The sequence below is a fragment of the Chionomys nivalis genome, chromosome 10 (assembly GCF_950005125.1).
Source record: "Chionomys nivalis chromosome 10, mChiNiv1.1, whole genome shotgun sequence".
NCBI classification, from domain to species: Eukaryota; Metazoa; Chordata; class Mammalia; order Rodentia; family Cricetidae; genus Chionomys; species Chionomys nivalis.
In genome coordinates, this window is record NC_080095.1 from 50,640,288 (window position 1) to 50,656,133 (window position 15,846).

Below are 15,846 nucleotides of genomic sequence, written 5' to 3' on the forward strand. Positions count from 1 at the left end.
AACAGAATAGAAGGGCCGTTCAGGGAGAGGACACTGGTAAGTCTGCAAGAAAACCCCCACACGAGTTGATTGAGCTGAGATGGGATCTGCAAAAGCTGCAAATTGAAGACAGAGACACCACCCACTTTCTGCCAGATCCAAGAAACGCCTCCGAGTCTCTTGGTGACCTGACTTCTGGGTATTTGAGTCTCCTCTTGTGAAAGCTCTTAATGAATCTTCCTTCTGCCTGCTTCCCACCCATCTCCGTCCTCACATGGGCTTCCTCCTGTAGCTCGCCTCTTTTCTATCTCCACAAACAGGGAGTGGAGAATTTGATAGTGCAGTGTCTATGAGATCAAGAGGCCGTGGACCCAATCTCCCATCTGAACCATTCCCTGGACCCCCATCCCTGCCCCGCCCCGAGCAGTCCTTATAGTCCGCCCTGCTCCCAGCTCCCCAGTGGCTGGAACTGCAGTTGCTCCTCAATGGTACAGCCTTGCCAGTCCACTCCTGAGATCACCGCCCTGGGCCGAGGAGAAAACCACAAGTTTGCCCTCTCTCTGAACACACTCATGTGGTCATTAGCAGGTATTTCCGTATCAGTTGGGAAATCTTTCTACAGGACTGGTTATCGGTGTGTGAAATCCAGCCTTGTGTGCCCTATCGAGGACAGGGTTCTGGCTCACAGACAAGCCTCCCAGTGGGGCTCCAGCAGAGATGGTGGCTTTCATAAAAAAGCACTGGCTCCACGCCTTGTTGAGAAAGTCAAAGTACTGCCTAGTGATGAGATTCCAAACCAAGAGAAGCTGTGCCCCTTGAGTTGGACACAACCCACTTAAAACTCACACTCAGTGAACCCCTATTTGGCTCCTTGGTGCCCTAGGCACCCCACATTTCTGCCTTGCTGTCAGCAGACTTCTAGGCTAACAAGAGCCATCCGGGCACTAGTCAGCTACTCACACACTGAACAAACCCTGCACACTTCTGCCGTCCCCCAGCTCAGGAGTCCTGGACCACATGGCAGACATTGACAGCTGTTAGGAGCTGCCAGCACTACCAGAGAAACATGATAATACATAGATTTTAAAAATCATATTTCTTTGTGTATATTTACGTGGATGTGGCCAGGTGCGTGCCATGGCTCCAGTGTGGAGGTTAGGAGACAATTGTAGAAGTCATTTCTCTCTTTCTACCATGTGGGTTCCAGGATGGCACTTGGGTAGCTGGGTTTGGTGGTTGGCCCCTTCACCCACTGGCCCATGTAGTCTTTTATAAGGACAATCTGACACACTTTGCTTTCTTTGTAGGAAACAGTCTTTTAGCCCATGTGACTAGAGGCTGAGGACAGATTATTTGATAGTCATATGGAACCATAGTTTTAAGCCAAGGCAGACTCCTCGGGGGTGGAGACCTGGCAATAACTCAAGGGCACAACTGATACCTAGCGAGTTGCTAGCGAGGATGTAGCTGGATAGCTCTCAATGCACAGGACAGCCCTCCCACAGAGGCTCCTCCCACCTCGTGTGAAAAGAAGGCACATGACATGGCGCTGGACAAGCAGGAGAATCTTATCTATGGTTCACTGCAAATGATAACAGCTCACCAGCCCTGAGATGGGTCAGAAGATAGGGGTGATGCTTTGAGCAACGTGAAAAGGACCTTTCTTTATAGATCTATCCAAAAGCCCAAATAAAGAGGAACCAATCAGGTAAACGCCAGGCCCACATTCTCTAGGCTCGCAGAAGATAAACTTTGGGCAGGCTGTAGGCCAACTCCACCTTGTTAGCTGTGTTTCATGATTGTGTCTAACTCATTGTGTCTAAGCAGCTTTCACCATCGGTAGATGGAGCTTGGTATGAAAGTGTGGACAGTGGCTCTTCTCTACTTCATGGTTCCTTAGAAAATACCAAAGTGCACGTGGTTCTGGGCTCTCCAGGGAGGACAGGAGTTAACAGAGCAGGAAAATGCCAGAGTGGCTCCCCAAGAAGCAATGCAAAGAAATGGAGAAAAAAGTATGGTTGGAAGTGGAGGTGGGCGAATGGCACTCCTGTTTTGATGGAGGAACTATATATTATATTATTTTAACACTGAAAATGTCATACACCATGAGGATGAAATGAAGAGGCTCCAGGCAAAGTTCCAGCACTCCCTCCACAACTCCTGAGAGAAAAATGATGGCAGAGCAGAAGTGGGCAGAGAGGAATGAGCTCACGATACGGCGGGCCCTTCTGCTGAATGAGCATACGACAAGCTGGAAGCCTCCATCAGGACAGAAGCGGGAAGGCCCTGCTTGGCCCTCCAGGGAAGAAAGGGCATTCTGATCTCTCTAGAACACAGGGATGTAGCAGTGAGGCAGGACCGTGCTAACTGACAGCAGGAAGCAGGAAAGAGGGCCTTAGAGAAGTACGGTCCAATGGGCTCATGAGGTTACAGGGGGTGAGCAGAGATATAGACAGATGTCCCTGACGCCTGGAACAGGAGCTGTCGGTGTGAGAAGACCACACAAACATCTAGTTGAAGAACAGGAAGCAAGCTAGGGCTGTCGCTCTTCCCAGTCTGCCTCAGCGTGAGCCTGTATCCTGGAGCAATACTAGCTAGAAGTGATGTGGGGCTTGAACCAACCCTCCCTAATAATCATCAGTAGATCCCAAATTGCTTCATCCTATCAAAAATAAACGCATCCTGGACATGCAAACACAGCTTTACATGCCTCTATACTCCCTTCCAAGCAGGTGGCTGTACTGAGCCTGACCAGAGTGGAAATCTAAGAATGGCCTCCTGTGGATGCTGACCACCTGCTGAGTCTGCCCACTCAGGACAGCTTCAGGCCCTTAGCTTCCTAGGCCAGCTATATGAAGGCAGAGCCTGCTTTTCTTTATGGTCTGCTGTATCCTCAGGGGTGAAAGCCGGGTTTCATGTTGTAGGCACTCCATATTCGTGGTTTGGATGAATAAACACTTTCCTGTCTTGTGCTACAAGCTAACTTGCAATAAGGCTGTTTCTACTCATGAGAAGCACTGGCTATTTCTGGGGCCCAGGAGAGACAGACATAATCAAGTTTTAACCAGTGATGTAGTATTCACAAGAAACTCAAGTGTTTCAACACTAGAATACATTATAGCCTATGGTTTCTGTCCAAGAAGGTCGGTTTTTTTTTTTTTTTTTTTTTTTGCAATGGCATCTCTGTCTCCAGGGCGGGATGGACCCACTCCAGCTACAGACATAGATTCAGACCCTGCTTAGAGAGCTATATCAGTCATGGTGAGAGCCTACACAACCTCCCAGGGACTATGTGCAGGCAATGCAGAAACTATGGTATTAGTTGGTTTGGGTCTTATAGCTACCCTGGTTGATCTTTTGTAGAGAGCCTGACACATGGGTCAGAGCATCCCCAGGATCCAGAGTTCAAGGTCAACTATCCACATGTACTACATGAGTTCAACTTCCCAGCACCACTTCATGTGGGCCAGGCTTCCTCCAGACCTGGAGACAGGACTGACTTTCCACCAGACCATATCCCTTTCAGCCCCAGAGCCAGTTTTGGTGTTTGAACTTCCAAGGGCACTGTTGAAGACAGGGACTTGGCAACTTGACTCACTGTGGTAAGCGAAAACCATAACCACGCAATCACCAGCTAGAATACTTCCAGTCACTATGAGCACACGTGACCGAGGCTAACTCTGGCGAAGACTGGGGACATCAGAGGAAATGACACACAGTGCCACAAAACGTCTTTCCAGATGTGAAAGCGCTGGGGCTGTTTACCGTCTAGGCTGTCAGTGTTGGTGACAGTCATGAACAAGTCAGTCACAGTCAAACAACCTCAACAATAGTTTGCTGCTCTAGTCACACCAAGGATCCTGCAGACCTAGCCAGATGCCGCGCATCGCTCCCCCGTGTCTGCGCTCTGTGCACTGGCACCCAGTTCACGAGCTTCGAGCAAGGGAGCTGGAGGTTAAAATACACAAACACACACAGACAGAGAGACAGCGACAGGGGTCATTCTTGAATTCCCCTAGAATGCCCCCTTTATTGTGTTCAGGGGCAGATTATATAGAGATAGCCACACCCCAGCTGAACCCACCAGAAACCACTCTCCTGCCATCAGGAACGCCTGAAGGTCTCATGCTCAGAGCAGCTGTAGGCACTCAGATCAGGGGATTATAAGAAATTCAGGATCTGGGGTCTCTCTGCTCACAATAGCCAGAGACAGGGGCAGATGAACAGCTTCACCTTCTGACTCCTTTTTCCCATTCATGTTCAAGACTCTATTTACCAACAAAAGTCCAAGGCCCTGTAGCCTCAGGAGTACAGAATCTGAAATCCTGTGCCTGAAGGAGGCCCCCTGTACACTTTCCCCAGAGGTTGTCAATTGAGGAGGTCAGCTCAACACACAGTAAGGTCTAGACATCCTCATCTGGTCTGTGGACCTATCTCCATAACTACCAACCTGAAAGATAGATGGTCCACGCTGATGGGCTGGGAGCGAGCAGAGATGGGAAACACCAATACTGTGTTCTAGTTAGCTTTCTATTTTCATCTGAGCCGAAGGCAAACTACAACAAGTGACCCGTAAGCAGACCAAATGGCATGTGAAGTAAGTCATTTCTCAGGGAAAGGAGGAAGCCTAGTTCCAGAGGGAGCAGAAGAAATATCCTTAGGTGTTTCACAAAAGGCCAGAAAAGGCATAGGGTGGAAAAGCAAGGTTATATATGCTTCCCAGATATAAACACTGCAGAGGGGGAGTCTTCTTGGTACAGTGTAACAGCCATGGTACAGAGCTGTATAATCCAGTCAAGAATACATACACACTGGCTCTTGCTTTGTGACCAAGGACAGACTGTTTAACCTCTCTGGACCTCAACTATCCAAACTGTTACAAGGAGGCAAACGTCTTCAACTTCTGGGATTGTTGTGAATATTGCAAGATACTCTGCCCAATAGGTATCTATTGAACATCAGAGTGCTCTTTCTGAGGCAGCAGTAATGAGTAGAAGTATCTAGAATGGATGTCAGGTCTCAGTGAAGTTCCAGCTTCTGCCTTTCGCCCATCCTGCAGAACTGGTACATTCAGACTCCAAGAATCCACCAGGCATGCTGAACCTCACAGGGGCCTCTTCAGACTCTCATTGCCTTGGTTTCTTCTTCTCTCCTAACCTGCAGCCTTGGGGTCTCTTCTCCTTGCCCAGAATGGCACAGCATAGAGAGTGGATGGATGCTGTACTAGGAGCTGAGTGTGCCTCCTTCCAATCCAGCTGCTGGCAGCAGCTCAGGATGCTGCCCAAAGCTCAGTGTTCAATACAGTGTGGGCTGTGCCCTGTGCATGCAGCCCCTCTCCACTTGAGATGCATTCCAGTGGTACCCTGCCCACTAGAAGGATGGACATACTTTTGGGTGGAGATGTGTAACTGATTAAAATTTTTTTAAAAAGGAATTTCTTAAAGACACTGGGCGCTAAGAAGGCAAGAGACTGAACTCAAAGTTCTGAAGCGATCACTCACCAGAAATGGGAGTAGAAGAATAATGCCTTTCTCACAATTACACACATTGCTTTACTAATAACTAATAGAAAATAAATGGAGAGAAAAATATGGAGAAAGCAATGTTCCCTTGTCTCGTGTTGCTGGGTGACTTCCCTAACATATTTGGAGTCAGCTGAGAGCCACTTTTGCCTGTGTGTACAGACTCCGAACAATCTCGCCTGCAGAAATGGGGCCTTGGCGTGCAGAGCCACAGGTGAAGAGCAGTGGATCCTTCTGGCTGCCAGGAGCTCCCTCTGCAGGGCTGACCCAGGAAGGCCAGCAGCCCCAGCTCTCTGAGGAAACCTACAGCAAAGAGCCAGTTTTGTTCCTCCGGGCTCTGGGAGCCTCTGTGTTCTACAGCCACCAGAGAAGCTGATGTAAACAGAGCCAAGCCCACAAGGAGCGAGGAGGGACCTGGTGCAGCCTTCTCCCAGGTGCCAGGTGTGTGTGTGTGTGTGTGTGTGCGTCAGCAGATGTGTGTGGGTCAGCAAACAACTTTAGGGAATCACTTCTCTCCTTCCACTATGTAGGCCCCGGGATCAGTGTCAGGTGTTCAGGCTCAGCGGTAAGGGTCTTTACCCACCACATCGCGCTGCCCCAGATTAAGCATTCTTACATACATCGATCTTTTTCTTACACTCTTTCTGTTAGCTAGACAATGAGGTCCAACAGTTTTTACAAATCCCAATAAAGGTCATTAGTCACCAAGTCTTAGAAAGCATCATGCCATCAGAAGATTCCAGAACTCAAAGTGATCTCTACCTTTATAAACAATAATATTTATGGGGAGATTTTGGCAGAAAAGTTTATGGATTCCTAAACCTATACAGAAAACTCGATAAAGTCTCTAGTATTTGAAACATGCTTATTGTTTTCCTTTTGGTGAGAACAGCAGGAGCTCCCAGATTCCCACGTTATGGTTTCCGTGGGGGGGGGGGGGTGCTGGGATGGTTGCCTCCGGTGTGGGGAAGTGGGTGTTCATCACAGGGCAGCCTCAGCATTCAAGAATTTTTATGCTTTTATTCACTAGGGCGTGGGTAACCTGCTAGTTAGCCTCACCTCTGAAGCATGAGGCAGCTCTTTATCCTCTCACTGAATCCTTCAGAAACTTCACTTTCTTCCTGTGACCTCCTGGGATTTTACAGCATTCTCAGGCTGTTTAGACCAGGGAAACCCAGCAGAACTTGGATCTCTAGTCCTGAGGCTTCACGGGCAGATGCTCCAGCAGCACGAGTGGGCGGCCACTTATGCGTGGTATGAGACCACGTGACCCATGGGTCGGAGTCCGTCTGACCTACACTTGAACCATGTCTCCACCACTACCAGCCCAAGAGACTCTCAATGAGCTCCCCACTTATTTGGGCTTCAGCGACAGGGATTCTATAGGACCACGAGGGACATCACATTATTGGACAAGGACCCTCTCAGGGAAATGGTATCTGGTAGACAACAGATGGGGAACTCTGATGCCCTATCTGAGCTCACTGAAGAGCCACTGAGAGAAGAGGCCACAGTCATTTGAGAGGCCATACCTTTAGAATTAAGTAGCTAGAGTCATCTAACTTCGTCCTTCCTTTTAGGGCCTAACATTTTCAGTCCTTTACACCCAGCGTTACAGTTAAGAATATCTTGCAGATGGAAGCACCTGACTCCCCAGAATTCCCAGAGGTTAAAATGGAAACCTTGTCTCCAAGTGTTACCACGTGTAGAACTCATTTGGTTCTTGGTCTCCTTCATTCTTTCCACCCTGTAACCTGGAGGTGGGGAGCATTCCCTTTGGTCTTTGTTTTGGAGACAACTGTAATTCACACCCTTTAAAAATGTTCCAGAGTGGTGGTGTGGAGAAGTCAAGATCACTTTGCAGTCAAGACTGCCACCTTGTGGCCAAATATCAGACCTTCACTAGGAAAGACCCACTGATGGTAATCCCTACACTCTGAAATGTTATTACCGCTAGGGTCACTGCACAGACTAAGTAAGACAGCAGATGCAGAGCTATCGGAACAACGCCTCGAGGGCAAACCATAAAATGTTAGCCGCCTTTCACTGTGATGGAGGAAGGCACAAGTGGACTCTATTCAAATTTAAATTCACATGTCTCCTGAGAAAAACTACATCTAACAATATGCCATGTAGAAATGTTCTATAAACATGTAAAGATAAAAGTACAAGGGAACTTGTTGCAAGATGGGTCAAAGTAAAAGACCAAGTAGGTAATTAAACATAAAACAAATAGATTAAATAAATATATTATACATAACTATATATGTACACACACATAAGTGTGTATGTATGTATGTATGTATGTATGTATATACATTCATATATGCAAAAGCTAAGGTCTAAACATATAGCCTTGTCTGGCCTGGTTGTCCTTGAAACCATGGCGATCTGCCTGCCCCTGAATCCTGAGTGCTGTGATGAATGGCATACTCCACCACGCCTTCTGCAGCATGTTCTTAAAATATTATACAGCTATAAAAATGAAGCAGCTAGATGTACATAAATATGAAACAATTTCCAAGATTGACCATTACTTTGCTTTTAAAAAGTAATGTAATCATAGTCAAAGTAAAGCACTGTTTGCATTTTTTTATTTATTTTATGTGTTTGGGTGTTTTGCTTGCATTTGTGTCTGTGCATTACACACATGCCTGGTGCCTGCAGAGGCTAGAAGTGGGCATCAGTATTCCCGGAACTGGACTTACAGACAGTTGTTAGATACCATGTGGATGCTAGGAACTGAACCTGAGTCCTGTGGGAGAGCAACCAGGACTCTTAACGGCTAAGCAGCTTTTCTAGTCCCTGTTTGTGTTTTTAAAGGATGATGTGTATATAATGGACATATGCTTTTATGAACCAAAAACTTCTTGAAAGGTCTCCTGTGACAGTGAGGACAAAGACACTTGGATGCATTTGCCACCTAGTGTAAGAAGATTGCAACAGGGCCTGTCATTCCTCTACTTCCGTTTCTTCAGCAGCTTTCTGCTGCATTCCACAGCCTGGTCCTGCTTTCCTGCGCAGGTCCAGTTTCAGTCAGTGCTGTGGGATAATGCTCTTGTACACTGAAAGATTTGTTATATGTATTGGCTTAGTAAAATGCTGATTGGCCAGAAGCCAGGCAGGAAGTATAGGTGGGACAACTGGACTAGGAGAATTCTGGGAAGAGAAAAGGTAGAGATGTAGTCACCAGCCAGATGCAGAGGACGAAAGATGAGAATGCCCTACTGAGTAAAGGTACCAAGCCATGTGGTTAAACATAGAGAAGAATTATGGGTTAATATAAGTTGTAAGAGCTAGTTAATAATAAGCCTGAGCACCAGGCGGTGGTGGCGCACACCTTTAATCCCAGCACTCAGGAGGCAGAGGCAGGTGGATCTCTGTGAGTTTGAGGCCAGCCTGGTCTACAAGAGCTAGTTCCAGGACAGGCTCCAAAGCTACCGAAAAACCCTGTCTCGAAAAACCAAAATAATAATAACAAACTAATAGGCTAAACAATTTATAATTAATATAAGCCTCTGTGTGTTTCTTTGGACTGAACGGCTGCAGGACCAGGCAGGACAAAAACCTCCATCTACAAGTCAGGCCCTCCTCAGCTTCAGAGTCTCATACTGTACTGAACTTTGCACACACCTGATGCTCACTTCAGCCCCAGTTAAGTGGGAGTTGTTTGCCCACTATGGGGAGTAATCTTTTTACCAAAAAATTTCAAGTCTCACTTCTGGCCTCAGCTTGGCTGTTAATTTTCATCTCCAGTCAAGCGAGATGCTCCATGTGTTCCCATACCACCTCAGGTTCCCTGATAGCAATACAGCCAAGGGACGCACCCAGGGCTCAGTCTCCCAGACAGCAGGAAAATTCTGAGTCATCTGTTGCGACCTGGGTGTCTTCATAGAGGTCACCTTCCCTCTTTGCTGATAAGAGAAGCCCTGGTTATGGATCCAAGTCTAAAAAGGCAGCAGAGTGGCCTGGCCCAGAGTATGAACCTGAGTGAGTAGTATAAGGCAGTCATGATTCATCAGCTCACCTAGTGAGGTATCTCCTCTTCAGCTCCTGCTGCTGGAAAAAAGATGACCCAAGACTAAGAAAGGAAAGTGGTCCATGTGACCTACTCGCCTCTGCTTTGGATGCTGTTCTGTCAAAGTGGGAAGTGTAAAGATGCAACAAATACTCTCCCCTACCAAGTAGAAGAAGTGTGTAACGGCGCTAGGCAAGGAGTCGAACCCTAGGGGTCACCACCACTTTGTACTGTGTAGATTAACAGGAACGACTGTCCAAATGAACCAAGACCACTCTGGATTCTGTTTAAACTACCATTAGCTCAGCATTCTATTGACTGCAGCAAAAAGAATCCTACATTGCTACTCTTCACATCACAGGCAGAGACAAACCCCAAAACTAGTCCGAAGTACTAGACAGAGTCTTTAAGGCCAAGAGCAAGGTCTTGGAGTGAATCAAGTCAAGGTGCTCTTTCTGGGTCCTGCTCAACTCTTTTACTCAGGTCTAAGATTATCCAGAATATAGGAGAACACTATAGCCAAATTCACCAAGATAACCCGTGACATTCATTTTACTGTTAGACTTTCATAACTTCTCTGATGTAGGAAATTCATGTACGAAGACCTTTTCAATATCAGGGCGCACAACCCTTGAGGTGACCCTTCTATGGGACAGCATGAAGGAAGGGGTCTGCCCAAGTCACCAGAAGTGGCCAGTGTCTTTAGAGCCCATTCCACACAACGTCCTGACATCTTCAACATCTCAGTATTATCTCGGCTCTTTGAGACATGGGCTGGGCAGCAGGGAGCACCAGTCATACTCACAGGAGTCTGAAAGCAGCAGAACAGCTGGGTGAGGAAGGGGTGGTTGCGGGCCAAGGACAGGATCCTCTTCTCTGTCATGGTGCATTCCACATCGTCATCCTGCAGGATCACATCCTTCTTCAGCACCTTCACGGCGTACAGGTCTCCTGTTTCCTTTATCCTGGCTAGCATCACCTAGAGCAATGCAGGAGGGAGTGTGAGGGAGACTGATGGTTGAGGGTGTGGGTACACGTGTGAAGGACCAGTGTGCACCCACATACATGCATGTACACAAACAGCACACTCACACACAACACAGCACATTTGTTACTTAAATTCAGCTGGTCAAAGCCCAGACTCACCTTCCCAAAGCTCCCCTTCCCCAGCACCCGGATGAATTCGAAGTTGTCAATGCCAAATCTGCTAGAAGAATTGACACCGATCCCATTTCCTTCTTTGGAACCCTCCTTTCCCTGCCGTCTTAACGTCGATCTGGAAATGAGTTTCTGCAAGGAGAAGGAATGCAGAAACTCCGGTGAGCACAAGGCAGGTATGGATAGGGATAACTTCCTGGCGGTGAGCCTCCACCCATCATGTGGGGAAATCAACCCTGGGCAGATGGTTAGCTTCTTCGACTCAAAACCCCTCACCATCCGCTTCTGCTCTGTGTGCACGCCCTGCTGTGTGGAGAATGTGCAGAAATAAAGATGCCAGTGCCTTAGGCTGGTCACTGGTTTCTTCTACAATGGCTTCTCCAAGAGCAGTCAATTTCAGGAGAGCCACCTAGCGACCACTTTGTGCAAAGAGTGGTTTTCATGTTTGCTCAGAGTCACAGCAGCAGGACCAGCATGTGTTTTTTAAGACAAAAGCTTCAATTATATAAATAAAGCTCAATGTAGAGGAGGGGCAGCGAGAATTATGAGGGGTAAATGCTGAGATCTAAAATCTCAGCAGCCTTCTCCATTATACATTTCTAAAACAATATACAGACACACATTTCAATTTTAAAATGTTACTAAATTATTGTATTATTTCAAAAGGGTCACATTTACTTTTTATATCTTTAAATGCCTTTTGAGAACACGGGGCTGCTTCTAAACTATTTAGTTTTAATTGTGTATGTGTCTGTGTGTGGGCATGTGGACATGTGTGCAGGTGTCACGGAGGCCAGGGGAGGGTTTTGGATTCCCTGGAGTTGAAGTTAGGTGGCTGTGACCCACCTGACACGGGTGTTGGGAACTGAACTCTGATCCTATCAAGAACAATACTCGCTCTTAGCTGTCGAGTCATCTCTCCAGCCCCCAGGAGGCTGCTTTTGTTTGACTGGGGTTTATTTATTTAATTTTTAATTTTTTTTTTTTTTGGTCTTTTGAGGTGCTATGAATGGACCCCATGGCTTCATGCATGCTCAGAAGTACTCTACCACTGAGCTGCTCCTTCACTCTGAGAATGCGAATTGTGACGTTCTTAGTGCACCTAGTTTTAAAGGCTGGGCCTGGATTCTAGACCCTGCTGGGACTTGTTACAAAAGTTGAAAATAAACTAACCAAGACACAACCTGCACCTTCAAGGATCTTAAACATGTAACACCACGAAACAGGGATAACAATATAAGAAAATGGGTTATGTTTAAAATAGAATGGTTTTTCTAGATCCCTCCTCGCAATCTCTTGTAAACTTTTCAAAAATAGAAAAATGATTAAATTTTACTTCCTCCACCTGAATTCTTGGTTGGAGTTAAAAACTCAAGAGCCTGCGTTCCTTAATCTCTTTTAAAACAGATTTTCTCTTTGGTGACATAATTCTCTCATTTTAATGCTGTCAGCAGGTAAATCTGGTTTCCCCACTATTAAATACCATAGCATTAAAGGTACTTGGTCTGAGAGACAGGGAGGCACTGCCCATTCTGGGACTATGTCACATAGCCTGCTTTATTTCATCCTGACAGATGTAATGCTCCCTCTCAGGACCAACCATCCTATGCATTAGGACCCCACCTCACCGTTTTAGCATCCTACCTGCCTACCCACGAGCAGGCAGAGAGGTGGACTTGCCCAGTGCCTTCCTGAAGCGCACCATCAGTGCGAGCCCTGATCTCGGCAGGAGCCTTTCTGTAAAAGGGAATGAGATGGTAATACTGCTGCTTTCTAAGTTAGGAGGAACCTCAGAGGGACTGGACTTCCTTCCAAAGCACTCAGAGATGAATTCATGGTGGGTCTGGGCCTCTCCTGAACTGGCTCTCCACCTACCTTTCAGATCTCACAGCCATCCAGGTGTGGCTATCCCCAGTTCCCTGCAGACACAGGCTAAAAAGCAGAAGTAAAAGCTGGGAAGCAGCCCAGGCTCTGATGGACATCACTTGGATGTCCCTTAGGGAGGATGCAGGACCACACATAGCCGGGGCAACTGAACCACTCCACCCACTGTCGAGTGTCCAGAGAAAGAAGCTGTGAGCTGCAGAACATAACAGATTCTCAACCCCTGCCACATGATGCAGTCTTGGGAATGAAGAAGCACAGGCAATCCCTTTGGAGATGAGGAGGCTGAGGCCTGTGGCTACTGGCCAGTTGTCCAGCTTGGTTATCAGCCATGAGCATACTCTAGGCACCTACGTTCTGAGATTTTTACCAGAGCAAATTGACGGGAAGCTGATTTTAAGGAGAGGGATTGCTTCCTGATACACGTGCATGCTCACTGTTGATTGCCATAACTGCATACACAAACTCTTAGATGGGAGAGATATACTTTTTTTAAAAAAAATGCAGAAGACCTTTTCAGTGTATTTACTGAGATTATGTTCTCTGTATTTCATTTGAGCTCACCACACCTGAAAAATAGGTAATAATAGGCAACCAAAGGCAAAGGGCTCACCGAGGTTGGAGAAATATTTCCAGGTTGGAGACCCATCCCTGCCAGGGTCTTGGCAAGCTCCACCGCATTCACCCCACAGTTTGGGGCCACGTTGGCCTGACATCGAATATGTACATTCATTTTACATACTGCAGGGAAGAAAACAGAATCCAGAGTCATCCCGTGCAGTAGAGAACATTAATAGCCTAAGGATTGAGATGGAAGAACACTGCAGGCTGACAATGTCAGCTCACAGAATTAAACCCATACTCAGAACAATTCCTGACATTTTATCTATTTCTGATTTGTGCAGAAGCAGAAATCCTAGCATACTAAAGAATAACAGATTTCAAATAGCAGATTTCGATTCTTTTCACTGTGACTTGATGGGATAGACTCATCTAAATCAAGTGTAACGGTCGCTGCTGCCTTGGCAGCAAGATACAATGCAGAGATTAAAATGTTCATCGCGGTGATGATTGCAGGCGATTGGATAACAAAGAATCATGCCAATGGACCTATTCCCTCCTTCCGATTAACAGTGAAATAAAAAGCAGCTGTCTATATGCTGCAGCTAGGTCACTGTTCAAACAAGGTAGAGATGAGTTTCTGAGGGAGAGAGCTCCATCCAGGTCCTTTCTGGGTACTGCTGTGGTTAGGTGGCGCTCCTAGCCCACAAAGTCTATCCGGTGGGGTTGTGGTTCTAACTGTTAAGTAGGGGAAGACAAAAAAGCAACTTTTAAAGTGCTTGAAGGTCAGGGCAGATGACATTTGGAGCAGCAAGCAAAGCAAGCTATGATTCTTGTGCTCATGAAGGCTCTAATAAATAAATTCCTATCTGGTGTCCGGAAGTGGATCCTGCTGATGGAAGGCCCGACTGAAGTTGCGTGGGACAAGCGCCTCTTTGATGGTGTCAGCCCGTCTTTGGAGGCACACCACAAACTAGACTTTACAGGGATTGAGCTTGTCATTTGGGGACGCTTTCTTTATGAGAAAGAATGCCACATCCAGCAGAGCGAGGTCTGAAGCTTAAGCTGCATTAGCTCCGTGGGAAATTGCCTGGCACAGAAGGACACGCACTACAACGACCTCTCAGAACAACCCTGTTCACAATAAAAGTAAAGTTGTAGGAGCCAAGTCAATGGAGGTATGCTGTTCTCGGGCAACCGGGGACAGATCCGTCCCAGGCATGGATCTGTATACTAGCAGGAAATAGAAGAAATCAGGAAGTGGCTCCCTCAGATGAGACCCTCAGGCCGGCATTAAGCCACGCCTCCGCCTCAGCCTCAGCCTCTGGCTGAGCTGGCTGCCGTTCCAGGTGGATGAAAAAGATGCTAGAGGGGCAGAGAACTCGGCTGCTGTTGTTTGTGTTGGTTTTCTTACTCTGTGCCCCAGGCTGCTCTGGACCTCACCGTGTAGATCAACCCCGACACTCCTCCTATGTCAGTTCCCTGAGTGATGGGATTAGAGGCGTGTGTCACACTGTGCCTCACTAGAATTTGGTCCCTTCTGTTGGCAGTCACAGTCGGACTATCCCAGACAGTCAAGAGAAGCTGTCATCCAAGTGTGTGTTTGATAAGGCTTCAGGTGGACTCCGTGACAGCCAGGCAATCACATATTAAGGGGAGATGAACTCCAGGCTAAAGCTCCAACAACCCCCAACAAGACACTAGGAGCCTTTGAAGAAGGAAGAGCTCTGAATAGCACTGGGTATGGCTGGTAAGGTGCCAGCCACCATCAAAGCTTCGCTTTTTGCCCTACCTGCTCCTTCAGTCACATCACAGGGCTCTTGCCGACCACCCACGCAGTTCCTGCTACACTGACGATCCAATCGCTGCTTACTTCACATGGGAACCAGTGCTTACTTAGAACCTGAACCTCCTTCCTCCTTCCCTGCACTTCCTCCAATGCCCCTTTCAAGTGCCTTTTAGCTCAGTCTACACTCAGCAATGAGTAGCTAACAGCCAGCATGGAAGATCACAGGATTGCACATCTAATTTAATCTTTTAATATTATTTTAGGAATCAGATACCATTCTCTTTACAAGAACGACATGCTCAACAAATGATACGTGAATGACACAACTCAGATAGGAACATGTAAAAGTTCAGCCCTAGGTCAGATTTTGAGCCTACAGAACTCCACAAGTGTCTTGTGTGATGTTGCCATGGAGACGTGGGAGGCCGGAACCTCTGCATCTTACTTTTACACTGAAGTCCTTGTCGCATTATCCCCCAGAGCAAGGAGCCACAGTGATCGCAGAATGTGGGCACCTTGTAGTTGTGAATGTTGAACTTGTGTGGGATGTTGATTCCGAAGCGCTGCTCTGCGATCTGGAGGGAGAGGAGAAAGCTCAGCTCTCACAGAACATGTTTGGGAATAACCGGAAGAGGAGCGCAGCGAATGCCAAGTATCGCGATAACCCCTGAGCACGGTAGGTTATCCTACCACTCTCAGCTCTCAAGCCTTAGCACCTTTTGTCCGTGAACCAGACAGGACCGAGATGCAGGTGCGTGTTAGACCATTCACCGTTAGGCGAAAGACACAGAAATTAAAATGTCCCTGTTCACTTTTATATTCAGATCACAGTTCTCAGTTCTAGAAACTGTCACTCAGAAGACACGGGGTCACAGAATGAAGCCATCCCAAAGTGACCCTGTAGGGACCATCTCACTCAGCCCTTCCAGTCTTCA

The 15,846-nt window shown here is 47.1% G+C and overlaps 1 protein-coding gene across 1 annotated transcript in view; it reads right to left on the reverse strand.

Moving 5' to 3' along the window:
- The window catches only part of Prkch (protein kinase C eta), a 195,742-nt gene that overhangs the window by 65,521 nt on the left and 114,375 nt on the right, over positions 1–15,846 (reverse strand). The window contains exons 6-9 of the mRNA XM_057783063.1: positions 15,357–15,486; positions 13,175–13,302; positions 10,666–10,809; positions 10,325–10,498 (exon numbers count right to left, since the gene is read on the reverse strand). Coding sequence (XP_057639046.1) covers positions 10,325–10,498; positions 10,666–10,809; positions 13,175–13,302; positions 15,357–15,486 — 576 coding nt within the window. The remainder of the gene's footprint in view (positions 1–10,324; positions 10,499–10,665; positions 10,810–13,174; positions 13,303–15,356; positions 15,487–15,846) is intronic.